Source organism: Polyodon spathula, chromosome 35, assembly GCF_017654505.1.
Source record: "Polyodon spathula isolate WHYD16114869_AA chromosome 35, ASM1765450v1, whole genome shotgun sequence".
NCBI classification, from domain to species: Eukaryota; Metazoa; Chordata; class Actinopteri; order Acipenseriformes; family Polyodontidae; genus Polyodon; species Polyodon spathula.
The window spans coordinates 3529791-3553603 of NC_054568.1; the positions used below are offsets into that span (position 1 = coordinate 3529791).

At 36.4% G+C, this 23813-nt stretch overlaps 3 protein-coding genes across 4 annotated transcripts; 1 reads left to right on the forward strand and 2 right to left on the reverse strand.

Annotated features, from left to right (window-relative positions):
- Positions 1–2239: 2239 nt before the first annotated feature.
- On the forward strand, positions 2240–11958 carry LOC121303724 (NTPase KAP family P-loop domain-containing protein 1-like). Of its 2 annotated transcripts, none has more exons than XM_041234504.1 (5): positions 2240–2331; positions 4049–4123; positions 5640–5765; positions 6321–8107; positions 10032–11958. In XM_041234504.1, the coding sequence occupies exons 2-5, from the start codon at positions 4111–4113 to the stop codon at positions 10311–10313; spliced, it is 2208 nt and encodes a 735-aa protein (XP_041090438.1). In that variant the 5' UTR covers positions 2240–2331; positions 4049–4110; the 3' UTR covers positions 10314–11958. The 2 variants fall into 2 exon arrangements, with proteins under 2 accessions (XP_041090438.1, XP_041090437.1); XM_041234503.1 differs by lacking the exon at positions 2240–2331 and adding an exon at positions 3049–3181.
- Positions 11959–16338: 4380 nt separating this feature from the next.
- Positions 16339–20778, reverse strand: LOC121303877 (F-box only protein 27-like). The gene is made up of 5 exons (XM_041234723.1): positions 19723–20778; positions 19100–19208; positions 18671–18766; positions 17658–17796; positions 16339–17283 (listed from the first exon to the last, which is right to left on the reverse strand). The coding sequence occupies exons 1-5, from the start codon at positions 20051–20053 to the stop codon at positions 17131–17133; spliced, it is 828 nt and encodes a 275-aa protein (XP_041090657.1). The 5' UTR covers positions 20054–20778; the 3' UTR covers positions 16339–17130.
- A 723-nt stretch (positions 20779–21501) lies between these two features.
- bloc1s3 (biogenesis of lysosomal organelles complex-1, subunit 3) lies at positions 21502–23775 on the reverse strand. The gene is made up of 2 exons (XM_041234780.1): positions 23689–23775; positions 21502–23198 (listed from the first exon to the last, which is right to left on the reverse strand). Exon 2 carries the CDS (start codon positions 23188–23190, stop codon positions 22603–22605), a length of 588 nt encoding a protein of 195 aa, XP_041090714.1. The 5' UTR covers positions 23191–23198; positions 23689–23775; the 3' UTR covers positions 21502–22602.
- Positions 23776–23813: the final 38 nt, after the last annotated feature.

Below are 23813 nucleotides of genomic sequence, written 5' to 3' on the forward strand. Positions count from 1 at the left end.
GGGTGTTCTGTGGCAGAAGGGATCGACAGGAAGCATTCAGGCAAATTATGTTTACCTGAAAGAGCTGGAAAAGCAGCATTCATGGCAGAGTGTGCTGTGCAACAGTGCCCCTGTGTGTGTCATTCAAATATCTAAGAATCTGAGTTGTATATTTTTGTATTAGCATTTTAACAGACTGAGATGTTCCTGCGACATCTTAGTTTTTGGAATATCCTGCCCATTTTTATAGGTTGAAAATGAAGATTAGTTTGAAAATTAGGAAGATAAAGGCATATTACAATAGAGTAACAATTATGGCATGCCTGTCCTTTTAAAAAAAATAGGAGACCTGTATGAATTTACATAAAACAGCAAGAAAAAAAGCTGCAGTTACCTTTTATCATTGTTTTTTTTTTTTTTTTTTTTTATCGTTTGTTATCAGGAGCTGCATTGTTTCATAATTGATACTCATGCAGCTTCCCACCTCTGTGGAGTTCCAGATTCTTGAATATTGTAAAGTGCAGCTCATTTCACCACTTAGTGTTTCTTTGTTATGCCTCCCTGGGATAATTTTTCATGGACGTGTGGTTAATTGAATTTTAATGTTGTTCTACTCACCTGTAATGAATACATGCATATCTTGAAGAATACCAGCTATGCAGGGACAGGCTTGCATTGTTGGCATCAACAATAATAATGTACTGGAAAATCATGGCTGGTAATTTTGTATGGAGGGTTAACTAAATATTTGATATGATTTGGCAAGTGGAATTTCTCTGCTGTTCTCTTCCATTGGGATTTCAAATCCTGTTACCCTGTGATAAATGTGACTTTGAATAAACAAATGTCACAAAGTATCCATAGCAACAGCAGCCTAGCTGAATGACTGAGTCAGGCACATACACATCAGGTATTGTAAAACTATGCGCAGTTTCAATAGGCAAACAGAGATTGGACTACAGAGTTAATTATTACCTCCTTCATGTCAACCTTTGTCAATGGCAACTGCCAATGCTATTCAAGCTGTTTGCAGCTGTGTTTGAGTTTACCTCCACCTCACACCTAACCTCCACCTCATTCTCAGGCAGAGGGTTTGCAGTCAACTGTCTCTCCAGCTGAGGGATGGGAGCTTTGAAAACTGAGTCGAGGGAACACAAAGCCAATTTGTGGCTTGAAATTTGGTTTTGGGAGTCTAGGTTTCAGGGCGCTGCACAGCACACCAGGGGAGACTTGGGGTTTGATACAGCAAAGTTGCCTCAAACTAGGTTTCCTGGAACCAGGTTTCAAGCCACTGTTCCTGAAAAAGCGTCTTTGTGTTTCCTTTTGTGCTTCAAGATCAAGCTAGTCAAAATCGTTGTCCTGACTGAATTTACAAAAGAAAAAGGTGATAAAATATTAATAACATATTCAATTAAAGACAACATTCTCTCTCTATGGTATAAATTCCTCTACTCCGACTTACCCACTTAAAAGATTTTGGTAACTTTTTGGGGGTCCATGTAAAATAAATTGTGTATAAAACTCTATAAATCAAGCAGGCAGCAATACTTTAAAAATACCACAGTTATAACACCTGTATAGCTTATGCACTTCCTCAACTCATTTTTAGTTCAGCCCTGTTAATTAATGTTGATTTAATTACCCCTATTAATTTCACATTCCCTTGTAACAAAATGTGTTGATCACATGTATGAGGATGCATTCATATTTTCTGACTCACCCACTAGGTAATTTTTCTTGCCCCCAATGAGAAAAACATAGATTGTTTTAGACGTCATGGTCTTGTCCTTAAGGAAGAAACTTATATATATATATTTAATATATGGTAGAAAAGTATTATCCTTACACAGAAATCAGCCCCTTTTTAGATATTTAAAATATATGGGATATATTTAAAATATATTTTAGTCTGTAGTCCATGTATTTATTTAATATGGATTATAACTATAGTGCACCATGTATTTTCAACATATAAATATATGGATTACAGACTAAAATATATCCCATATGTTTTAAATATATAAAAATGGGCCAATTTTCTATATATGAAAAATATAAGGATCATACTTTTCTACCATATATTAAAAATATGTTTGTTTTTTCCATAAGGGTGGAGGGCCATTCCACTCCACGTTTAACAGGTAATTGAGTATTTTTGTTCTTTAGGGCGTGGATGAATATTTACTTTATTAAACATGGAAGAACAGGTTTGTAGCAAAGAAGAGCTAACTGTAGTGTACAGAAATGTGTTATGACCTAATTGTGTTATGACATTTGACTGTACAGTATTTGTTTTTCATTGGAGTTCAAAAGAAATGTCCACATTTGAAAAAGACACATCATTGGAATAAAGTAAGTATTTCTTTATTTGTAATGGTTTTTTTTAACACAGTTATTTATGCATATCAAAAAATGTTTTGAGAAATAGATGAACCATGCCAAAATATTGCGCATTTATTTATTTATTTATTTATGACTATTTATTTTAAATGATCTTTTTTCTTTTCTTTTAACCTCTTCTTTTATATAGACCGTAGTCTACAGTTGTATTAGAACACCCCTTTGCTTCTGTAGTTTTGATTTATTGTGCATATGAAATCAAACCACTGGAACCGAAATTCTTGGAAAATTGTCAAAATATGCAAATCAGTGATTGTCTAGTTTAATTAATGATTCGACTAGGCCAGGCATGCAGTTCATTTTCAATACTAAAAGAAAAGGAACACAGAGCCACACATGGTAAAATGCGTGATACTTTTTAGAAGTTGTTTCAGATGCCTAATTAAAGCACCAAGTGCTTGAGTATTTTAACACGAGTGCATATTGTTTCTATATCACTGATTACTGACTTAAAATTGAAATTCTCACACCCTGCGGTTTTCATGCAGATAGGTATATTAAAGGATATAAATGACAAATCATGCTGTTCTAATAAATTTGCACACCACCATATATATTTACTATTGAAGTCTGAAAACACGCCCATGCCTAACTAAAGACTGCAACAGGTGAAAGGTACCTACAGGTATAGCAAACAAACAGGAATCAACTATGCAGAGTGAAGGCTGTGAGGTGCAGCTTGAGTTTCAGTGATAGCGTTTTACACAGTCTGCCTGCCCAGCTACACCTGTGTGTCAACCAGAATAGGTTTAACCTCTACTGATCGTTTGTTACTTGTTTTAATGAAGGTGGGAATTTGGAGGTCAGTACACGTTTATTCAAAAGGCTAATTGCCTTTCACATGTTTATTTGCACCTGTTACAGTACCACATATCACAGTCAGCCTTCATATGGTGTGTGTATAGTTAGGGTTACAGTTATTATTGTAAGATATGTATAAGAGGAATAACTAACTAATTATTATCTCTTAATACTGCACTTATTATACTGTTCAATCCATAAAAGTAATGTAGGTAGGTATCCATATATAGATAATATATATTATATATATATATATATAATATGTGAATCGCTATATATATATAATATATATCTATAATATATATACATACTTTATACTGAATATGATTTGGTTTACTACAACTTTAAATACAAAATAACATTGTTATTTCTTGAAGGTGCAGTAAATCTAATGTTTTAAAACTGAAATCTGTAAAAAAAATAAAATTGGTTAGAATGGTTTGGACCTACTTTCGGAACCTTTTCCTTATATTTGTATCTTTATTCAGTATGGAGAGTACTCCTTTTTTCCTAATGCTCTGAAATATAAACCCTTTTGTATACTTGCAAAGTACAAACTATGGTGAAATTAAAAGGTAGATTTAATGTTACCGAAGTAAATGGGTAAAGAAACTGGTTCATTTACTTGAGTTAAGATCCTATCAGTGAATGGAGTGTTCAGTTAAGTTTTATTCAGCAGGTTGCACAGTGACTATCGCGGGTCTGCCAGTTTTAGTGCCCAATTATAGGTCTGACCCTTGAAATGGAGGTCATTTAGGGGTGATCTGTTATAGAGATTAATGGCTTAAGAGTCATTTGTTGGACAGCCTTGATTTAGACCAGAAAATTATTTCCAAAGTATTTTCTTTTTGTGTTTTGTGTTTTGTAGGTGTTGGGAAATTGACAAAGCCTAACGTGGTGTATTGAATTTGTAGGATCACTCTTGTCAAAATGGCCACAAAAGGTAAGCGTGACAATCCAAGATAAGGCTATCGTACAGTTTTAATGAGCTTGACTCTTTACATTAAATGGTACACACTAACTGCTTACACACAGTTATGTTTTTATTTTGTGATGGCTTTTTAAAAAGTATAAAGAACTAAACCTGTTGCAATGTGTGGTAAGAAATAACTCTTATATAATATTTCAACTGGATGCAGGCTGATTACAATCATACAGTTTATTAGTTCAGCTCACACTGATTACCAGTTACTCAAATGAACTCGCCTCCTACTTTGACAATAAAGCGAACTGAATAAAAGACCCTTGAATAACTTTATGCAAACAATTAGAAGGCAAACATGTGGAGCCTGGGAGGGGACATGAGAGAAAAAATACATACCTCTTGTGCACGACTTACTCGTGTGCAAGAAATAGCTATTTTATCTCGTGCCCCCCTCCAGTGCTCCGTACAGACACTAACAGACTACTGCAAAGCAAGCTGATGTGGACAGGAAAATGTAACTAATTGACTTAGCCTTTTAACAGTAAGCATTTTTCATTTGTTATTATTATTATTATTATTATTATTATTAGTAGTAGTAGTAGTAGTAGTAGTACTGGAATTATTAATTTTGTATATAAATGAAATTATTACTAATCCTGAATTTATTTATCCTATTAGACAATTAGACAATTATTCAGTATCATCAGCCAATCATCTTCCAGCTCTTGCATGCTTCTATCAGATGGTAGATTACTCCTCCAAGGTATAAAAAACGGGACCTCTGAAAGGAAGAGGGGCTGTTAAAAGTTTAAACTCTCCTTAGAAATCCTCTATTCGTGCAATAGAAAACACTGATAATATTACTATTATAGTCTTGACAACCAATTAATATTGTGTGTCTATTGAAGCAATACTGTATCCTGCTTTATCTAATTTGTGCTCCACGTATGATGCTAACATTTAGTATCCTGGGAAAACATATTGCACTCAGTAAATGATCAAATAAGATAAAAACACAAATAAATGTAAAAAATAGCATCAGAGTGAAATGTTCGCTTCTTGTACTGCACAGAGCGATATTTAGCGTAAATATTCAATTCCGATCTTTAAGGCAGCTGGTATCTTTTTAGTTGAAGACATTTTAAATAAATCGTGTAGTTCTTACACAGTGTGTGTTCAATCTTTTACTGGCGGCGAACTAAACAGGCTGCCAGGTTCCTCAATGCAGTGCAACAGGTAGTGTGTCGATAAGGAAACCATTTGCTGTGTTTATTTTTAATGTGTATATTCACACAGCAATTCTGTGAACATACGCATTAAAGGTAATAGGTAACTGTGAAATCTGTGATAAAATACAGTCTTAACCATGAGTTATATTTTTCATAGATTTTGTTTTTGTCTTTGGTTATTTAAAAAAAAAATAAAAATAAGAATATTGGTTCCATTATTAAAATGCATTACTAAAGTAATCTATACAGCTTTTGTTGTGTTTTTGCTCAACACTGTACTGTTTATGTTTAACTTGCATTTACAGACACAGAAGATGACATCTATGCCTATGGTCTGTCTGTGGCTCTCACTAAAGTTGCTGCTCCTTCTACTGTTGGACTTTACTCTTCTTGCCCAAGACGCATTAAAGGACTTCTGAGGAAGCTTGAAAGTAAGTTTTGGTGTTGTGCACTTAAAATGTCTTGCTTACTACTGTCGAAAATACATCCTCTCGAAGTATTTGTCTACTATGTAAATTTTATTGGGAGTTGTGCTTGATATCTTTGTGGAAATTCACAAGGTGTTTTACGTTCTCAAAAACACACTTTAATGTTACACAGTTAGAATTAATGAATCGACACTATCTAAGAGCCTTTGAATTTTGTTTATTTGATTTATTGATGTACATACAAATGTCAGACCAGGGAAGCCCATCTGAGATTTGAGATTTTGTTTCCAAGGGCTTCTGGGGTGACAGCAGCAAAATATGACATCAACATGCTGTACTGCCAACAGCATAATACATGTTAACACACCCATTTAGCTGCTACAGAAAGTTCAACAAATACATTGTGGACATGGGTAGGACTAATTCTACCCTACAGTTTGCAAGGGTGTAGCTGATTTTAAAAGAACAGGGAGTGAGAATACCAACTTACAGGTGGTGAAACAGACCTTATGTCATTATAAGTTATATATTGTACATATTTTTCTTTCCTTTCTTTAGCAAATATGAAAAGGGAATCAGAACGAAGAGAAAAGAAGTACCCACCTGCACAAAAGAAGGGTTCTCTTTGGAATTTTGTGTCCATGTTAGTCCGTATGATTTTCTACTGGCCGAAGTGGTCGGACAAGCACAAGGAGAGAAAAAATGTCCAATACATATTTATACGGTTCAATGCCTGGCACTTCACAGGCACGGACAAGTTATGGGCGGGCCTGGTCATAACCCTCTGCCAATCGTTTCAAACTACGTTTGGCAGTTTTCTCGTCAGCCTTTTCAGAACTGCTCAAAAAATAGATGAGTCTGTCAGGAAAACAATAAAGGAAAGCCGTGAGACGGAGTGGATAGCCAAAAAAATTTGCTGCTTTCCCCTTTGGCTTCTTACACTTGTTTCAGCTCCACTTGTCATTGGGTTAATTGCTGCTGTCATAATTGTTGGTTTCCCAATTGGCGACAGTTCTGGTGATGGTATAACAGCGTTTGAAAGCATGGCTATTGCAACGCTTGGGCTACCAGCTGCTGGTGCAGTGAGGTTCACCTTTCTGTTGAGTAAAAATCTGATGTTCAGTCAAGATTTCAGTATCCAGAGGCTGATGGACAAACCTAAAATGAGCGCTCAGTTGGGCTTTATGAATGAAGTGCAGAAAGAGGTGGAAGTTCTCACCAACTTTATCCACTTCATGGAAGTCTACAACAGAAGGAATATCCGTGTCGTCTTGGAAATTACCAACTTGGATCGGTGCACTCCTGAGAAAATTGTCGGCGTCTTGGAGGCTATAAACCTCTTGCTTTCTGGGGAAAATGTCCCGTTCATTTCCATACTAGCGATTGATCCCAGGGTGATCGTGAAGAGCGTGGAGAGCTCCAAGAGTTTTGAAGGCATGGATAAAAACGGTTATCTGTTTCTGAACCGCATCGTGACCCTGCCCTTTACTGTCCCCGAAATGGAAATTAGTTCAAAGCGTAGTGTTTTTAGAAAACTTGTAGAATGTCAGTCAGAATTTTCTGAAGATGATCAATTAGAAGAGAGCCAGGAGAACTCAAATAAAGCAGAGAGATCACAGGTGTTTGAAGAATATTTTATGGAAAGCGGAATCTCATGTGAATCTCAGATTCCTTTGATAAGCAGTATCACAGACAGACGAAAACAAAACGTTACCATTCAGAAAACAGTTAAGGATTTGATTAAAGAGTCACTGAGAGTCATCAGTGATGAAGGGACCGAGGGAAACTTTAATGATTACCTCATGGAGAACAGCATTCATATGAGAAGAATCATCAATTCAGTAAGAGTCTCAGTTATAATCATGGCTGCCAGAAAGAAGGAATTACCACAGGCGAAGGAAGTTGCGGCTTGGATAGTCCTGGCTAATCAGTGGCCATGTCGTCTCAGCTGGATCTTACAGTGCATTGAAGATGACGAACAAAGAGCTGAGATAGATAAAGACGTGACTGGGGAAGACAGCATTGATGAGACCAAGTGTCTGTGGGATGTCTTCTGCGAATCGAGGATCGAGCTTCACCTGATAAAGGACCAAATTAAAAACCTCCTGGAAATGGATGGGGATCCGGAACTGTTTGAAATGTTTCTCAAGAAAGATTTTTTGTTTACCATAAAGAAGGCCAATTATTTGAAAGCATTCACTGTCAACCTCGATCTGTCCATCAAGAAGGATCTGGAAATAATCTGCGGAAGCAAAAGTCTAAAAGATACCATTAAATCAGAGGTGCCCACCCCACTGAAAACTGGATTGGTTTTAAAAATGAACGAAGACGATGTGTGCAACGAGGTAAGATCTTCATTTCTTATCAGGTCCTGATCATACTCACTAGCATAATTTATATCCCTACTTAAACCTTGCAAACTTAATTAAATTAGACTATAACCCAGGGCTGTCCAACATGTTCTTGAGCCATATATGGCTCATTAATCTTCATAATATGGCTCAGTAGTCTTAGTTCAAAGTCAGTGAAGTGCTTTAAGCATGCAACATGTCTATTGAGCAGAAAACTGATGAAAGGGTGTCTCAGAACAATTGTTGCTGTTAACTCAGCTTTTTAATCAACTACATTTTTTTTTCATTAGTGATTCATGTATTGTTGGGCTCTGTCAGACAAAATTGTGTGATCTGGCACAAATGAGCCACTGCTTTAAACTCTAAACTCGGTAACCAGTTTGAAACAGACCTAGCAAAGTGTATGGAGTGGGTTGCCAAGTAACGTATCTGATACAGATTTATTGGGATCCTTTAAGGCAGTGTCGGATATCTCCAAGATGTTCAAAAAGTGCATTTTTCAATGCTCGCGGTGAACTGCATTAGCTGTTAGATTCACTTTCAATCAGAACTCAAATGACCTCAACGACTGGATAATATCTTTTTAATGCATCATTTTAAGGAACAGCAGTAACACATTAGGTACTATGCAAGATTAGATAAGAATTACTATACTTAGGTGTAAGTGCTATATCTGCGCATAGCACTCAATCGGCTGGTAATTACTATCGCTTAAAATGAGGCATGAAGCAATAAAAGCACTCTTAATTACCAGACTACCATTGCCTCTGACCTCTTCTTTTCTCTCCCCTAACTGATTGTTTCTCCTCATAACTGACATACTTAGAAGGTAATTACTACACGCTAAGCATTCTCCTGCCTTAGGGATTCTGCGGACCCGTTGGGATTAATTTCATCCGTAAATAAAGTTTAGTTGGAAATAGTCGTTTTAATTGCTTTCTGTAATCTTCTCTTACTGTTTTATAGTGTTTGCAAGCAGTGCTTCGGAGATCTGTATTTATACTTTGACGCATATGTAACGGGCAACGTTGTGTAGTGCACTGCTGCTATGGATTCAGTCCCCAGTCGGTGGGGTGAGATGAGGTTGAAAGCTCTAAAACCAGGAATGCAGTCGAGGTCCAGCTCTTTTGCATTGTGGTTAAGATGCTTGCTTGCACTGCGCGGGGCCGGTGGTTCGCTACCAGCCTCCTCCTTGTTACATTAACCATGAGTCAAATTATAAAAGGGAATATTATTGTGCTGCTAATATTATACCTAATAAACATGGGCAGGGTGCTACGTCACTGTAAAATATAAGCAATAAGGGTTATGCAAGCGCATTACAATCACATTTGAACTGGGGTACTTTTTTTACATCTTATCTTAAATTCCGATGATATTTGGAAAGCAAAACGAACATGTAGATGTTTTTTTGAAAAGATTTTAAGGACTTCGTTATCGGAACATTTCACATACAGGTCAACCACATCACCATAGTAACCCAGCTATGAATGGCTTTTTACATTTGGAGATGAAGACCTGATAAGGACATTCTGTACCAGAATAGCATCAGAATCTGCTCCAGCGGAGGTGTTTACTATGAGATATCAATTGGTAGACTAAGTGTAAATATAAAATATAAAAAAATGTAAATATTCCCAGAATTAATGGATTTAATATTTAAAAAAAAAAAAAATGGATGCACTTTATTGCTATTTATTTTCAAATATACTCGTGGTACAAGCAGAATATTAAATGGTCGTTCCTGGTATGTAGTTTTTATTTGTGGGATGTCCTTGCATAAACTATTCATGGCTAGTGAGATATCCCCCTGAAAAATGTATACCACTGTACACTTTTTCAGTATCCTTTACGAAGCTGACATTATGCAGTCACAAAATGCTTGCAACTTACATCATTCTGTTTTTTTTTTTTACAGATGAAAAAGCTAAAATTCTGTGAGACAAATGCTGACAAGTATATGAAAAGAATAAAGGAGAACCATCTTGATGGCCGAGCGTTGCTTTTTGGCCACAACAGTGAGATCAAAAATGTCCTTCAGATGTCCATGGGAGAATGGACTGACTTTAGCATTCATTTCTTAGGAATAAAACCAGCAGCTGTATGCCCTGCTAGAGATAGATCTCCATACCTGATGTCAGTCCAACCCTCTTCTATATCAATGGAAAATCTCTCTGTGGGAGAAAGCACAAGGGCTTAATAGCCCTTCTCAAATCCATTTCCCAATTCAAGATTACAGCCATAAAAACAAAGAGCCAGGAACCTCTCGTGGCTATTTTTTTTTATTTTTCACAGCTAATTTCATGATAATTAATTGTTCATGATTTCAAAACGCTCAATCAGAATTCCAAAGCAAAACTATAAAATCTCTTAAGTAAACTATAGTTTCTCATAGTTTTACCTTTACTGGAAAAAAAAAAAAAAAACATACTGGAGTAACAACCCCTGCTGTTTTTGTTGTGTTTCCCCATTATGTGAAATCTTAAAGACTGTGATAACCACAAATTTGTTATCTGTTATTGCTAACTAAAGCCATATTAGCACTAGTGTCCTCAAAGGGCTGCTTAATAATGAACAGTCTCCTAATATTTGATTTCATTTGAATATTTGATTTGAATTCTGTTAATTGATATCTCATTGTGGGATGGGGAAGTGGTGTATGCATGGATGTTTGTTTGTGGATATGCAGATGAATTGTCTTTGCATAATAATTCTTGAAAGTATGGCATATTAGCTTCAATCAAAAATCACAAGGGTACTGAAAACTGTCTGAAAGCTGTCTTTAAATACCAAGGTTGCTATTTAATAGCTTAGATACCTTAATTGATGCAACATGTCCTTAAAATGCTTTAGGCATTCTAAATTGTCCTTCATTATTTATTTGTATTTATTTTATTCAATACAGGCTATTTTTGCCATGTGAATGAACTACTGAATGAAAAGTATGCGTATCATATCTGATGGAACACTGCGTTGATCGCATAAAAACAGAGTGGTGTTTGAGAACATGCTGGTGTTTGACCTTTACCAGCTTGCAAATAAAATCAGCGAATAAACCATTTTTATTTCTATTTTATAAATTCTAACTACATTTTATGTATGTTGGTTAATTAAGTATCTCTACTGTGTATTTAGTAGTGGTTACTTAGTAAATAAATGTGTACTTTTTGTATCTGTAAAGCACTTTGAGGCGATTTATCACAAAAGGCACTATGTAAAAAATAAAGATTGATTGACTGTTTGATTGATATAGCAATGTCTCAAACTCACAAGAACACAGTGAGCCCCAATCATAATGAAGTAATATGCACATCTCTCTTGACAAGGCCTGTCTGTAAAAACCTGTCTAGCCAGGCACAGGTACAAAATAGGTGCAACTACAGGTAGCACATGATACCAAAACAGTTCTGTCTAGAGTGAGTTTCAGTGTAGACTCAAAGATGGTACCACTCCTGAGATTGGTATACATTTCTTACAATCACTGTTTAGATTGTATCTCTTTCAAGTCTAAAAGTAATAAACATGAGGTACAGCCTAGTCTAAAGTAAAAATAATTTTAAAACAAGTATCACTGGTTTAAATATAATTATGTATAAACATATTCCATTCAAGTGTTTACAATTAAGGATACATTCAAAACTAAAGCAGAAATGATTGTTTTCTTTACTGATTTGTAACGCATACATTTGTTCATATAAAATGACATTTTTACAAACTATACAAATATGAATTTTCTATTAGTTGTGTAAAAACGTTCATTAACTCGACTGAGACCTGCTGAATAATGTTACATTAACAGACTGAATTACATACCGCTTTGTAGTTTTCTATACACTTAATGAAAAACTGACGAAAAATGAAGTGTGACATTTTGAAATCTAACATGAAATACATGATGTTAAATAAGATATCTTAACTGAGAGAGAGAGAGAGAGAGAGAGAGAGAGAGAGAGAGAGAGAGAGAGAGAGAGAGAGAGAGAGAGAGAGTTTATTTTTGTGTTTAGAATTTATTGTTAACAGTGTTTTGTGTTTGTTCTGTTTATTTGGCCATTGTGCCTTTTTGTTTGGTAATTGGTATTATTTAATTAAAAGTATTTTATTTGCTGCACCTTCCATCTCTGAGTCTCCTCACTTTGGCTATCTGGTCACACTGTCCCTTTTAAAAGGTAAATAACTGAGAGATTATTGACACACTGTTTGTGCTTAACTTTTAGGGTTCCAGCTAAGAATACTATATTAGCAACAGACTGCTTCCTCTGCTTTTCTTCAGCTTTGATTGTATTTGTACCCTGTTCAAAGAAAAGCCTTGAATTGAAGGTTTATTAAACTCTTAGACAAGGCTTGCATACAGATAGTTCTTATCAGCACAAATTCAACACATGCCCTGGAATGGATCACATGTCATGCCACGGAGTTGTGTGTGTAGAAGGGGGTGAATGGATGTGTTTAAATTGAATTATGACACTTGGATCGTAACGTATAGAATGGAGAGATAGGTAATGCATTCTTGGTTGATTTCCAGGTGACAGGAGAAAAAAGTTTTTTTTATTTTTTTATTTATGGTTTTGGGTGTAACTGTTATATGACTTTCTGTGCGTAGGCTTGAAATGTGGTTGTAAAGCTGGTACATCATATATATTCTATATGTTGCTGTGACTGTGCTCAGAAACAAAAACATCTACACTGACACCAGCTCAGACATACCATCCCTGTGCCACAAGGGCTCTGAAATTAAAAATCTACTGTGATGCTGTGGCTGAGATAAGGACATCTACTGTTGATTTCAAAAGAGGAAAAGCTGCCTTATCTCCTCTCTGTAGTTTTGTCTTTAGCAGTCCTTAGCCAGAAATCTATTTTTGAGGGTAAAATGAAGATAAAATGACACACTCAGTTGATAGTAAGTGGATCATATTTGAGATGTCACAAGAACAGCTGACCATCCCTCGTCTTTAAAATTGAGTGTGTGTGTGTATATAAATTTGTAGAAAATTAATTAAGTAAAAACTGAAATAGATTGGTTGGATAAATGTCCACCCCCCCTTAATCCTAAATTAGCTCAGATGTAACCAATGGATGGCCGAGCAAGAAGGAGACTGATCAGAGAGGCTACCAAGAGGCCAATGGCAACTTTACAAGAGCTACAGGCTTTTATGGCCAAGACTGGTCAAAATGTGGATGTTACAACAATATCCCAAGCACTCCATAAATCTGGCCTGTATGGTAGGGTGACAAGAAGGAAACCATTACTCAAGAAAGCCCACCTTGAATCCCGTTTCAAGTATGCAAAAAAACACTCAGGAGATCCTGTAGCCATGTGGCAAAATGTTGTAAAAAGCTAGAATTGCTTCCACCAAGTATTAACTCAGGGGGATGGAGACTTATCCAGTTATGATCTTTTAGTTTTGTGTTTTTAATATATAATTTTTTTTCTCAATAAAAACTTTTGTTCTCCTTAACAGTGTGGAGTATGGTGTGTAGATAAGTGGGGGAAAAAAATCCTCATTTAAATGCATGAAACTCACAAAATGTGAAAAAAGTTCAAGGGGGTGTAGACTTTCTATAGGCACTGAATGTTGTGTACAAATGCCATATATAAATATAAAGTTTTTTGTTTTGTTTTGTTTTCCCAGATGAAAAAAACTTGAATTCAACCAAGCGAGAGAGGAGGTATATGTGAAAAGCATAAAGGAGAAAGAATCTGGATGGACAAGCTTTGATTTACAGGCACAACAGTGAGATCAAAAATGTCCTTAAGATGTCTATGGGAGACCGGGCTCCTTTTTGTATTAATTTCTTAGGAGGAAAGCCACAATATGATTCCCCCAGCTAGTAAGAATCACAGAGAGAATTGGGAAGGGGAAAAAAAAAGAATGGGAAAAAAAAACAGTGGAATCCACAGAAATATCTAGGAGACTAGTAGATCAAGGGTTTTATTTTATTTTATTATGACTGTATGTCATTGTGTGTTATATAGTTTGGTTGGCTGGACCTCCTTGGCTTTGCGAAGGTTGAAGCACTGGTATTCCTGTCGGGACATAAAAAGATAACTCGTGGATGGATGAAATTATGTTTTTAGAAAAATAAAAAATAAAAATACCATTAAAATATAAAAAAAATTATGATTTATAAATTGCAAATAAATTTAGTTTAAAGTGGTTGCTGGGGTTTAGATGGAATTTTCCTGAAAAAAATATATAAACATAGTTTGTTATCAAACCCAACCGACGACTCCTTGGCTTTGTTATGATTACATGACAAAACCGCGCCGACATCAGTCCAAAGACAACCATTATAGGGGCTGCCATTAACAACGTTACGACATTACTGCGCAGACCACTACTACCTCCCCCCACACCAGTTGCGATTATGTCTGTGCTGTCTTGGACTCGCGGTGATGTCGTGATACGGTCAGGGTAACACATGCAAATGTATATTTTTGTGTTTGTTATTGTTATTATTATTATTATTATTATTATTATTATTATTATTATTTATTATTATTATTATTATTTATTTATTTATTTATTTATTTATTTATTAATCTAAAATAGCCCGTGACACATGAAAAATGCTGCACTGGAGCCTTTAATGGAGAGAGTATACTAGGACTTTTAAAGCTACTTTCATTCTGAAAATGTAATTGCATTTTCTTCTGCAAGCCTTTGACTGTTTTTTCTGTGCAACCAGCTTGATCCTGGTTATATTGTCATTTTATAAAATATTTCGAATCTTGTGTCATTGTTATTTGGGGTACTTTGCCAATATATTAAATTATAATATCATTTTTATAGGAAACTGACAACTACATCCTTGTGTAAAGTTATATGCTAAAAATAAACACTCCAGTAGTGCGAGGATTTGTCAAGTTGTTTGTGGAAAAACAAACAAAACAAAAAACAGCCCGAGGACAAAAGATGACACAAACTGAGATTTACGCAAGGATTCGAATCAAGAGACTTGACTGGAAAAACTTGTTTTAGATAAGTGAATGACACATAGGAGGCTGTGTGGTCTAGTGGTTAAAGAACAGGAAGTCCCCAGTTCAAATCCTGGCTTAGTCACTAACTCGTTGCGTGAGCAAGTCGCTTCACCTCCTTGTGCTCCCTCTTTTGGGTGAGACGTTGTTGTAAGTGACTCTGCAGCTGATGCATAGTTCATGCACCCTAGTCTAGTAAACAAATAATAAGATATTGTTGATGACAGGTGTGATTGTCACAAGCAGGATCAGGTTAAAAAATGAGAGACACGGAAGGAATTTATGAGACAAAGCTACAATTTCAGCTGGAGAATGTTTAATGTCCCAAAGAAACTTGATTTTTGTACAATTCATCCTCTGGATGTATTCCTACAGGGCTGCTGCATCAGCTGATTAAAAACCAGAGTGCTTACAGAATACAATAAATCTGACCCAATATGAATCCACATACAGTAGTGTGCAAATGTATTACAACACCCCATTGTTTCTGCTGTTTAGATTTGTTGTGCATATGAAATCAAACCACTGCAACTTGAAGAACTGTCAAAATTGTGATTGTCTGATTTAATTGATGACTTTAATAAGTCATACGTACTTCCTCACCATATTACTCCAGAGCTCAGGTCCTTGCATTGATTACCAGTTAGTCACTGAATTGATTTTCAAGTTGCTGTAATAGCTTATAAGCTCCTTCCCAGATTAGGGCCATCCCTTCTCCAAGAAATACTAACTCTGTATATTCCTATTCGTTCTTTGGGATCAGAAAATGTCGAACTTTTAATTGTTCCAAAAATGTCTTAAATCAGTTAGAGTCAGAGGTTTTTAGCTGTTGTGCTCCTTGTTTGTGGAACTCTATTCCAATTGACACGAGACAAGTTGAAACACTGGATTCTTTTAAGTCTAGACTGAAAAACACATATTTTTATTTTTTTTTAATGTGCTTTTAACTGTTTGGTTGTAGCTGAAGTTTTGTGTTTTGTACAGCACTCTGGGATGTCATGGTGTGAATTGTGCTTTCTAAAACTGAATTTGCATTGTATAAAAATGTAGGCAGATTCGTTTACAAATAGCAATTATACAAAAAAGATAACGCAAGCAGGTGATCTTTAACTGACGTGAAATGTGACTGAATTGTAGATTGTAGACTGCAGATGGAACCGGCTATAGTCTCAGCTTGATATTGTAATAAAATGACAGTTTGAAAGACTGGTTGATAGGTGGTTGACACATTTAATACAGCACCACAGCATCAGTTATTTTAAGCACATTTATTTAAACAAGATATTTATCACATGAGTACAAAGCTGTGAATGTACTTTAAGAGCATTGGTGAAGGAATAGTGCCTGGATAGTTATTAGAAGTATATGTATTACCTCTTGTTATTACTTGATCCCCCTAATTCTTTCAGTTTATTTTGTAAACTTTGGAATATGCAGGTATTTCAAAGACAATGCTATAGCAGTAGACGTTGCTGCTGTTTCCTGGTACAAAACCAGACCACAGCACAGGTATTGATTAGATAGCAGGAAGAAACAGATTTGGTTTGATCTACAGTGGTGTACTTGTTAGATCAATGTATCACAAAATGAAGTATAATGCATATGCAAATAACCATGAAGAAGGCCAGTGATAATCTACTAAAGCCAGCAAGAGGTACAACTTTGATTAGCACTCCCCTAATAGAAATCTAAACACTGGATACAAGACATACAGCAGACGCAACGTGGGTACAATTTGATGCACTGCTAGAGTAGAAACAGCTGTGGAGGCTTCATTGATTTGGGCTGCAATGGTCTGTTGAGTGTCACAATGTATTGCACTAGTCTACATTTCCGTCATGAGTTGTCCTTTCTTTCTAATGATGGTTCTCTGCAAATGTTTCCATTCCTGGGATAGCTAGGGAAACTTGATGGACACGTTGCTCAACTCAACCAGCTGCACGTCCCATTGTGAAGCCACAGAGAGCCTTCAGCTTTTCCATTGTTGTTGCTGAATAGTTGCACATAAAAACACAAGATACAGACATATATGGATAATTTTTCATTTTTGGGCAGGATCTTTTAACCTAACAGTTATGGAGGTCTTTGTGACCCAAGTTCCAAAGTGGCCTTTCCAAAACAAGATGTCCTTTGCTGCGTGTTTGAACTTTACATAGCGTACACCAGGTCCATAGTTGCGAAACACGTGGGCGACCTGTGAAAAAGACACAACACTGCATTGTCACAGTTCAATGATACTGCAAAAGGGCTTTGAAAAAACGACAGCTAAAAATTCTGGTGTACATACTTTATAACGGGCTGGACGAGACAAGACATGCAGCAAACATATGTGCAAGTGAGCTGTCTCTCACTTGTTATTCAATTAAACTGGCTTCAAACGAAAGCAGTTGATGAACCATCACAAAGATTATTACGTCTCTAAGATGTCAATTCCAATTTCAATTCCTACGAAGGAACCGGAATTGGAATTGACTTTAAAAAGGAACTGGAAATAGAACTGGAATTGAAAAACAGGCACGACTTGCATTTAGCTATAATCTGATATACTTATACAAATATATTGAATACCTTTTCCCAGCATTGAAGAGGTTGAATTGGTATGGTTTTCAATCCAGAATTGTATTTCTGTAGCACTGTCCGTTTGTCTGCTGCTAATAACTTGACTTTCATCAAATATTCTCCTCCGCAGTCCCTGTGTGATGAATACCTGGGAAAAACAAGTATATATAAGAACATCTCAAGACTGGACACTTATATTCTTTATATGCCTACTTGCATGAAAGCCTCAGGGTGTGAGAATTTCAATTTTCACTCAGTGATCAGTGATTTAGAAACAATAAGCACTTCTGTGGAAATGTAATTAGGCATCTTAAACAACTTATAAAAAGTCTCATGTATTTTAACATTTCTGGCGATGTGTGCTTTTTCTCTCACTATTTACACTGCAGGTGTAGCCTACTGAAGCCATCAATTAAAATAGACAATCAGTATTTTGTCTATTTTGACAATTTTCCAAATCAACTGAAAACAACAGAAGCAATGAGGTCTTCTAATACATTTCCACACTACTCTCTCTCTGTGTATCTATCTATCTATCTATCTATCTATCTATCTATCTATCTATCTATCTATCTATCTATCTATATAAATATATTTTTATATAAGAATGTTTTAACAAATTGTTTATTTTGAGTTTAATGTTTTATATATATATATATATATATATATATATATATATATATATATATATATATATATATATATATATATATACACACACACACACACACACACACACACACACACACACACACACACAGAAAATAGCAGTGGCCATGTTTAAAGTTAAAAGGATGTGTTGAGAGTGTGGCCAAGTATGTATCTACAGACTTCGACTGGTATACTACAAGGTCACTGCTTAATTCAGAAGTGTTTGTAATTCCGTACAGACTTTTTTCAATATACAATTGCTTTATACTGGTCAGCATCTCACTGAGATTAAGGACTGGAGTGTATGAACACCTACTGGATTTATACATATAAAACAGAATTTAAAAAAAATAGCAGAAAGCATGACTAACCAATCTTGTATGCATATCTCCGGTTGATAATTATCCAGGAGGTCTTCCCAAAGTCCCTCTTCGAGGAGATTAATTGTTTGGGATTTTTTACACCAGCTGTGACACAAGGACAGTAAAAAACAAGACAGATCTTCAGTGGTGATACTGTGACACCACCTTGACAAACGGGATAATGGTAGCACAAGGACAGCTAAAACAGCATGAGCACAAAACTGTCATACCAATAATGGTAGGTCATTTATTGCAGTACCACTGTACCACATCAGTACCACTAGTTAATTTACATCGCTGTTGTCTGTCAAAACATTGAATTCAAGTTTCTTGTAAGATTTCTACAGAGTGTTTAACAGTTCTGGGTGACACTTTTTCAAATTCTACTGCAATGGTTTGCAAAAAAAAAAGTTAGCAGTGAAAACCACAGTGACTTACAAGTAGGAAGAAACAAAGGTGGAGCAGACTCCCGCAAGGTCTTCAGGAGGGAACGTTCGAATTGACCACCCGTCCCCCCCGTTTAAAATGTCCCATCCTTTGAAGCCCTCTGCAAACAAAGGCAGAATTTATACAACAATGTTAGATACAGGAATGCGACACATAACAAATCACACGGCAAATCTAACGATGCTTAAAATAAAACGAAGGGTTGACGTATGAGTTGCTTTGTATGGACCCACTAAAGTATGTCAGTGCTGAGGGCATCTAAAAAGTTTTAAGGAAAGTAACGCCACTCAACACAGTGGACTTGTCTTGGGTGCATAAAAAAAACAGGTAGTTTTTTTTTTTTTAAAGTTAAGGTCCATTCACACCAACAGGGTGCAAACCGACAAAGTGCCTTAACCACTATGCAAAAGAGCAACGCTCGTCAAACAACACTGCCCATCACACTAGGACTAATTTAACACTAAAAATAAGGTTCATTGACAGTACAAGAATGCATTTAAGTGGAGTCATTGAGCGCTGTAAGTTATCTGCATAACTTGTTCATAAAAGACTACAACCAACAAACTAACTGAATAAAATACTTCCTATTTAGTGCTGATTTGAATCAACTTTACCTTTACCAAAAGGATTTTGGATTAAGTTTTTGTGAAACGGTTCTTTGAGACATAACTTCTTCCAGTCCATGTTGGCAGGTACACATTTCTTGACGATTTGTAGATGTTTGTTTTCTTCCTCGGCTTTGAATTTCCAGAAGGCTTGGCTGTCTATGATACAGTGCCACCTCTTACAGACATACTGGCAATTTCTGAGCAGAACAGAGGCTGGGAGGTGTCTGAGAATAAGGTGTAGAACTTCTCCGGGCAGTTCGGATAGGTCCATATAGAGCTCTGTCTCCCGATCACCAGAGCTCTGAATTTTACAGCTTTGCCGTAGACTTTGCCCCATTGTTTTCTAAATAGGAACAACACAAATTCAGACGTATTTTTAGTGTTGGCACAAACTTCAGAATTAACTGGGAGACATCAAATATAAATCGCACCATTTTGCAGTGAGAAAAAATAATTCTGGAGTAAAATAAACCTGGTACCAATTAAATGACCCCGCATAAATGTTATTTATTTTAGATGTTGTCTGTTTAATTAATTAATTAATTAATTTTGGCATGGTATCTTATTGTTTATACATTCTGTTATGTGAACGAATACAACAAAACAAAACAAAACAAAAAAAAAAAAAAAAACAGCCTGATTAAATAATATTTTAAATAGCTTGCTGACGTCTGTAGCATAATTGCGAATTTTTAAAAGACAGTTTAAATGTACTGTTACACAGCTTTGCATTCCGCCCCCCGTCTAAATAACACCAAAATATATTTTAAGAACGATGCATAAGCTACACCGGACCTACATTCCTCGCCTTTTTAAAAATGTATCTTTATTTTTTACTGGTTCGTTCCATGCAATGGCTTGATCTCGATAGAAACCAAAAGAATATTATACTTTCGTTTTTCACTTCATGAATGTGTTCTATCCCTTGGCTTCCTGAAATCGCGTTGGTGCAGTCACTCTGCTGCGTGGCTGCCTTTTCTTTATTGATTAGAGAGAGATTTAACTATACAGTGTAAGAAGGCACAGCTTTATGTAGCTATGGTAAATCTAACTGAGTGGAAATATTATTAATCCAGTTGCCTAAGGGACTCGCTATTTTACATTGTAAATACTTAAATAACGCTTGAAAATACACCAGTATAAAAGGTATACAATAATTCAGCAGTTTCCTCATGGTATTTACCATGGTCCGTGTTTTTACCATACCCGTGTGTACTTAACGATGTTTACCTATGATTTAACATGCTTTCACTTTGCTCTGATTTATTTTGGTGACATTTTAAAATCATTTAACAGGGAATACACAATCGGGTGCGGGAGCAGAAAACTTTTAATTCTGTCAATTTTGTTAATGTGGGAAAACCTGTAGTTCTTTTTGGGTGTCCACCAGGTGTCATGGCAACTACAATTCCCAGAAGATTCTAGGGCTAATGGCATTCTGCCTACAAGTATACGCCTGACTGTAATTGTGTAAAAATTGTGTAAATAGGTTGAGTGTTTGTAACTAAACTGTCTTGTTCTTGGTCTGGGATGGTTGTACTAAGCTTAAAGTTTTATTTTAAAACAGAATTCAACCTGACACGTGTTGCCTTGACACAAAGTCTTAGCTGGCCCCACACCTTGTTTGACTACATTAGCATGAATTATAGCAACAGAGCACATTTATCTTTTTGCAACTAATTTAAGGAATAGCAAATGCCTCATTAATTAATCAAATGTCTTGAGATGCCTACAGAACGAATCCATGTCTTAATTATGTGTTTGTAGTCCTAAAGGTATTTGCCCTTGCCCTTTGTTAGCCACCACTTCGCTTACTGTTGAGACCACTGTTTTGAAAAATTAATGCTACTGTATATCAAAACGTCCTTCATGTGTGTACATGCCTTGCAGGGGTCCATCATGCTTTCCTTTCATGTTGATCATCATGTATTAGTCTCCCCAGTAGTGTCTTTAATCCCTTTCAAAGGAATGTTTAACCCCTTCTCCCAGCGCTCGCAGTAAGTGTGATATTTAATTATATATATAATTTATTTTATATTTATATGTAGGGCAGTCTCAATCCAATGACGCAATCAGAAAGAGATCTGGTGTAGTAACCAAAGAAAGGGTTTTAATATTTAGTTATAATATTGCTAATGGAATTAAAAGAGATGCAAAACATTAATGTTCACTCAGATGTCTAAGCTGTGCTGAATTAATACCAAAGCAGACAGAAATGTTTAGATCGAGCAGAATCATGTACTAGTTATTATTCCACACCAGACACTGTGCCAAAAAGCACAACTGACTTTGTTTCAAAATCCAAGACCTTTAAAAAAGCCAAAACACTCTTCATAAAGCAGCTATAACATCAAGGAACTTTGATTTGCAACGGTAGACAACTGTGCTAAAAAAAAAAAAAACATACCAGTCGCCTCCAATTTATTTCCCCTCACTTAGAAGCCTGTTATATTCTTGTACACTCGATGTGCACAATAGTAATCACTTAGATATACCATGAAGGGTCAAATCAAATAAAAACAGCAAACTGCAGATTAAAAAAAAAAAAAAAAAAAAAAAACTTTTAACAGGGCATTTTAAATATGAATATTATGTACAATATACATGGTTTGTCACTGTTTTTATAACTGTCTACCCAACTTGATTTGGCATCGCCCGATTGCAATTGCAAATAGTCTACCAGAAATGGGGAAAGCAGCAAGACAGTAGCAAGGGCAGTCATGTAGGTAGGCTGTTCGAAAACACTGGTCATCAGAGTGTACGAGAAATGGCAAAACAGATGCAAAGTGGGCAGAGACTTTACTAGCTGACTCACTGCTGGGGACGCACTTTATTCAGATCAACATCTTTACCTATAAAACACAGTAACTGGTGGGTGCAAATGACTTAATTGGCTTGTGAGCTCACAGGAGTTTCGATCTTAATATCGGGCAGCAGGTTGCAGCTGGTGATGATGTCCATTTTGTCAGAGACAGACTTCAGGTCGTCCAGGCTGAGCCGGATGCTGTGTGAGGCGTTGATGATACTGTTCTGGGAGTTGTTGAGGTGGCCGGTAGTCATGCGGATCTCTCTGGAGGCATGCTGATAGACCTGCTTTACTGCTGTCGTGACATCGCAGTACAGTCGGGAGTTGCTCTCCTGTAGCTTTTGCTGCAGCAAGGTTGTGCTGCCGCAGCGGCCGCCTTGTTCAAATCTTAAAGCTGGCTTTTCTTCAGCGACGGCTGGGGAATCTGCAGGGCTCCTGATCAGTATCAGCGGTGGCAAGCCTGTATGGACTGGCTGCTGGGGTTCCTTCTCTTCCCCCAGACTTGTCACTTTCTCACTCTCTTCATCGCTATCTGTTTCGGAAGCCTCTCCAGGCACTTTAAGGCCGGATGGCGGAGCTGAGGGAAGGGAGGTGATGTAAACCTCTTCGTCTGAATCTGTCTCAGATGCCTCTCCCTGCACTATGGTCTTGTATTTGTTGCTGGCCATTGTTTCACCTGCAAAAACAAAAAAAAATCATGTCATGTTTTGTTCTCAATGGCAATTATTTAGATCTATTTTAGGATAATAAGAGTGTTTGCTTTATCTGAACTCCATTGACACTTTGTATGGGTAAAGAAATAGCAGATGATCTCAATGCATGGTTGTTTATTTTCACTGTGTGCTTCTGTGCCCTAGCGGGGCTACACAACTAGTGACGAGAATGTCCGAATCTCAGTGACGACTTTTCGATTTGCACGCCCAGAAGGAATGAGACAGAAAAAAAAGGGAAAACGTTAACACATTTGAAATATTGCCATGCTATGTTTTTTAGTAATGTTCTCATTGTGCATCACATCTGTAGTTGCTTGTCTGTACTGATTGTGCTGATGTTAGCCGTCTTTACAATAATAAAAAGAAAAACAGAAAAAGTCAATTACTTATGCATAAAAAATGTACATTATTAAGAGCCAACTACATTTATAAAATAACACTACGTGACTGTACCTTTATCCCAAAATCACTGGAGTGCAAGCAAATTTGCAGCGTTGGACCAAACTCATGTGACAAGGAAGAGAGGCAGAGTCACATGTTAGCTACCAGCCAACTATGGTGCAGCCTAAGAGTCAAGT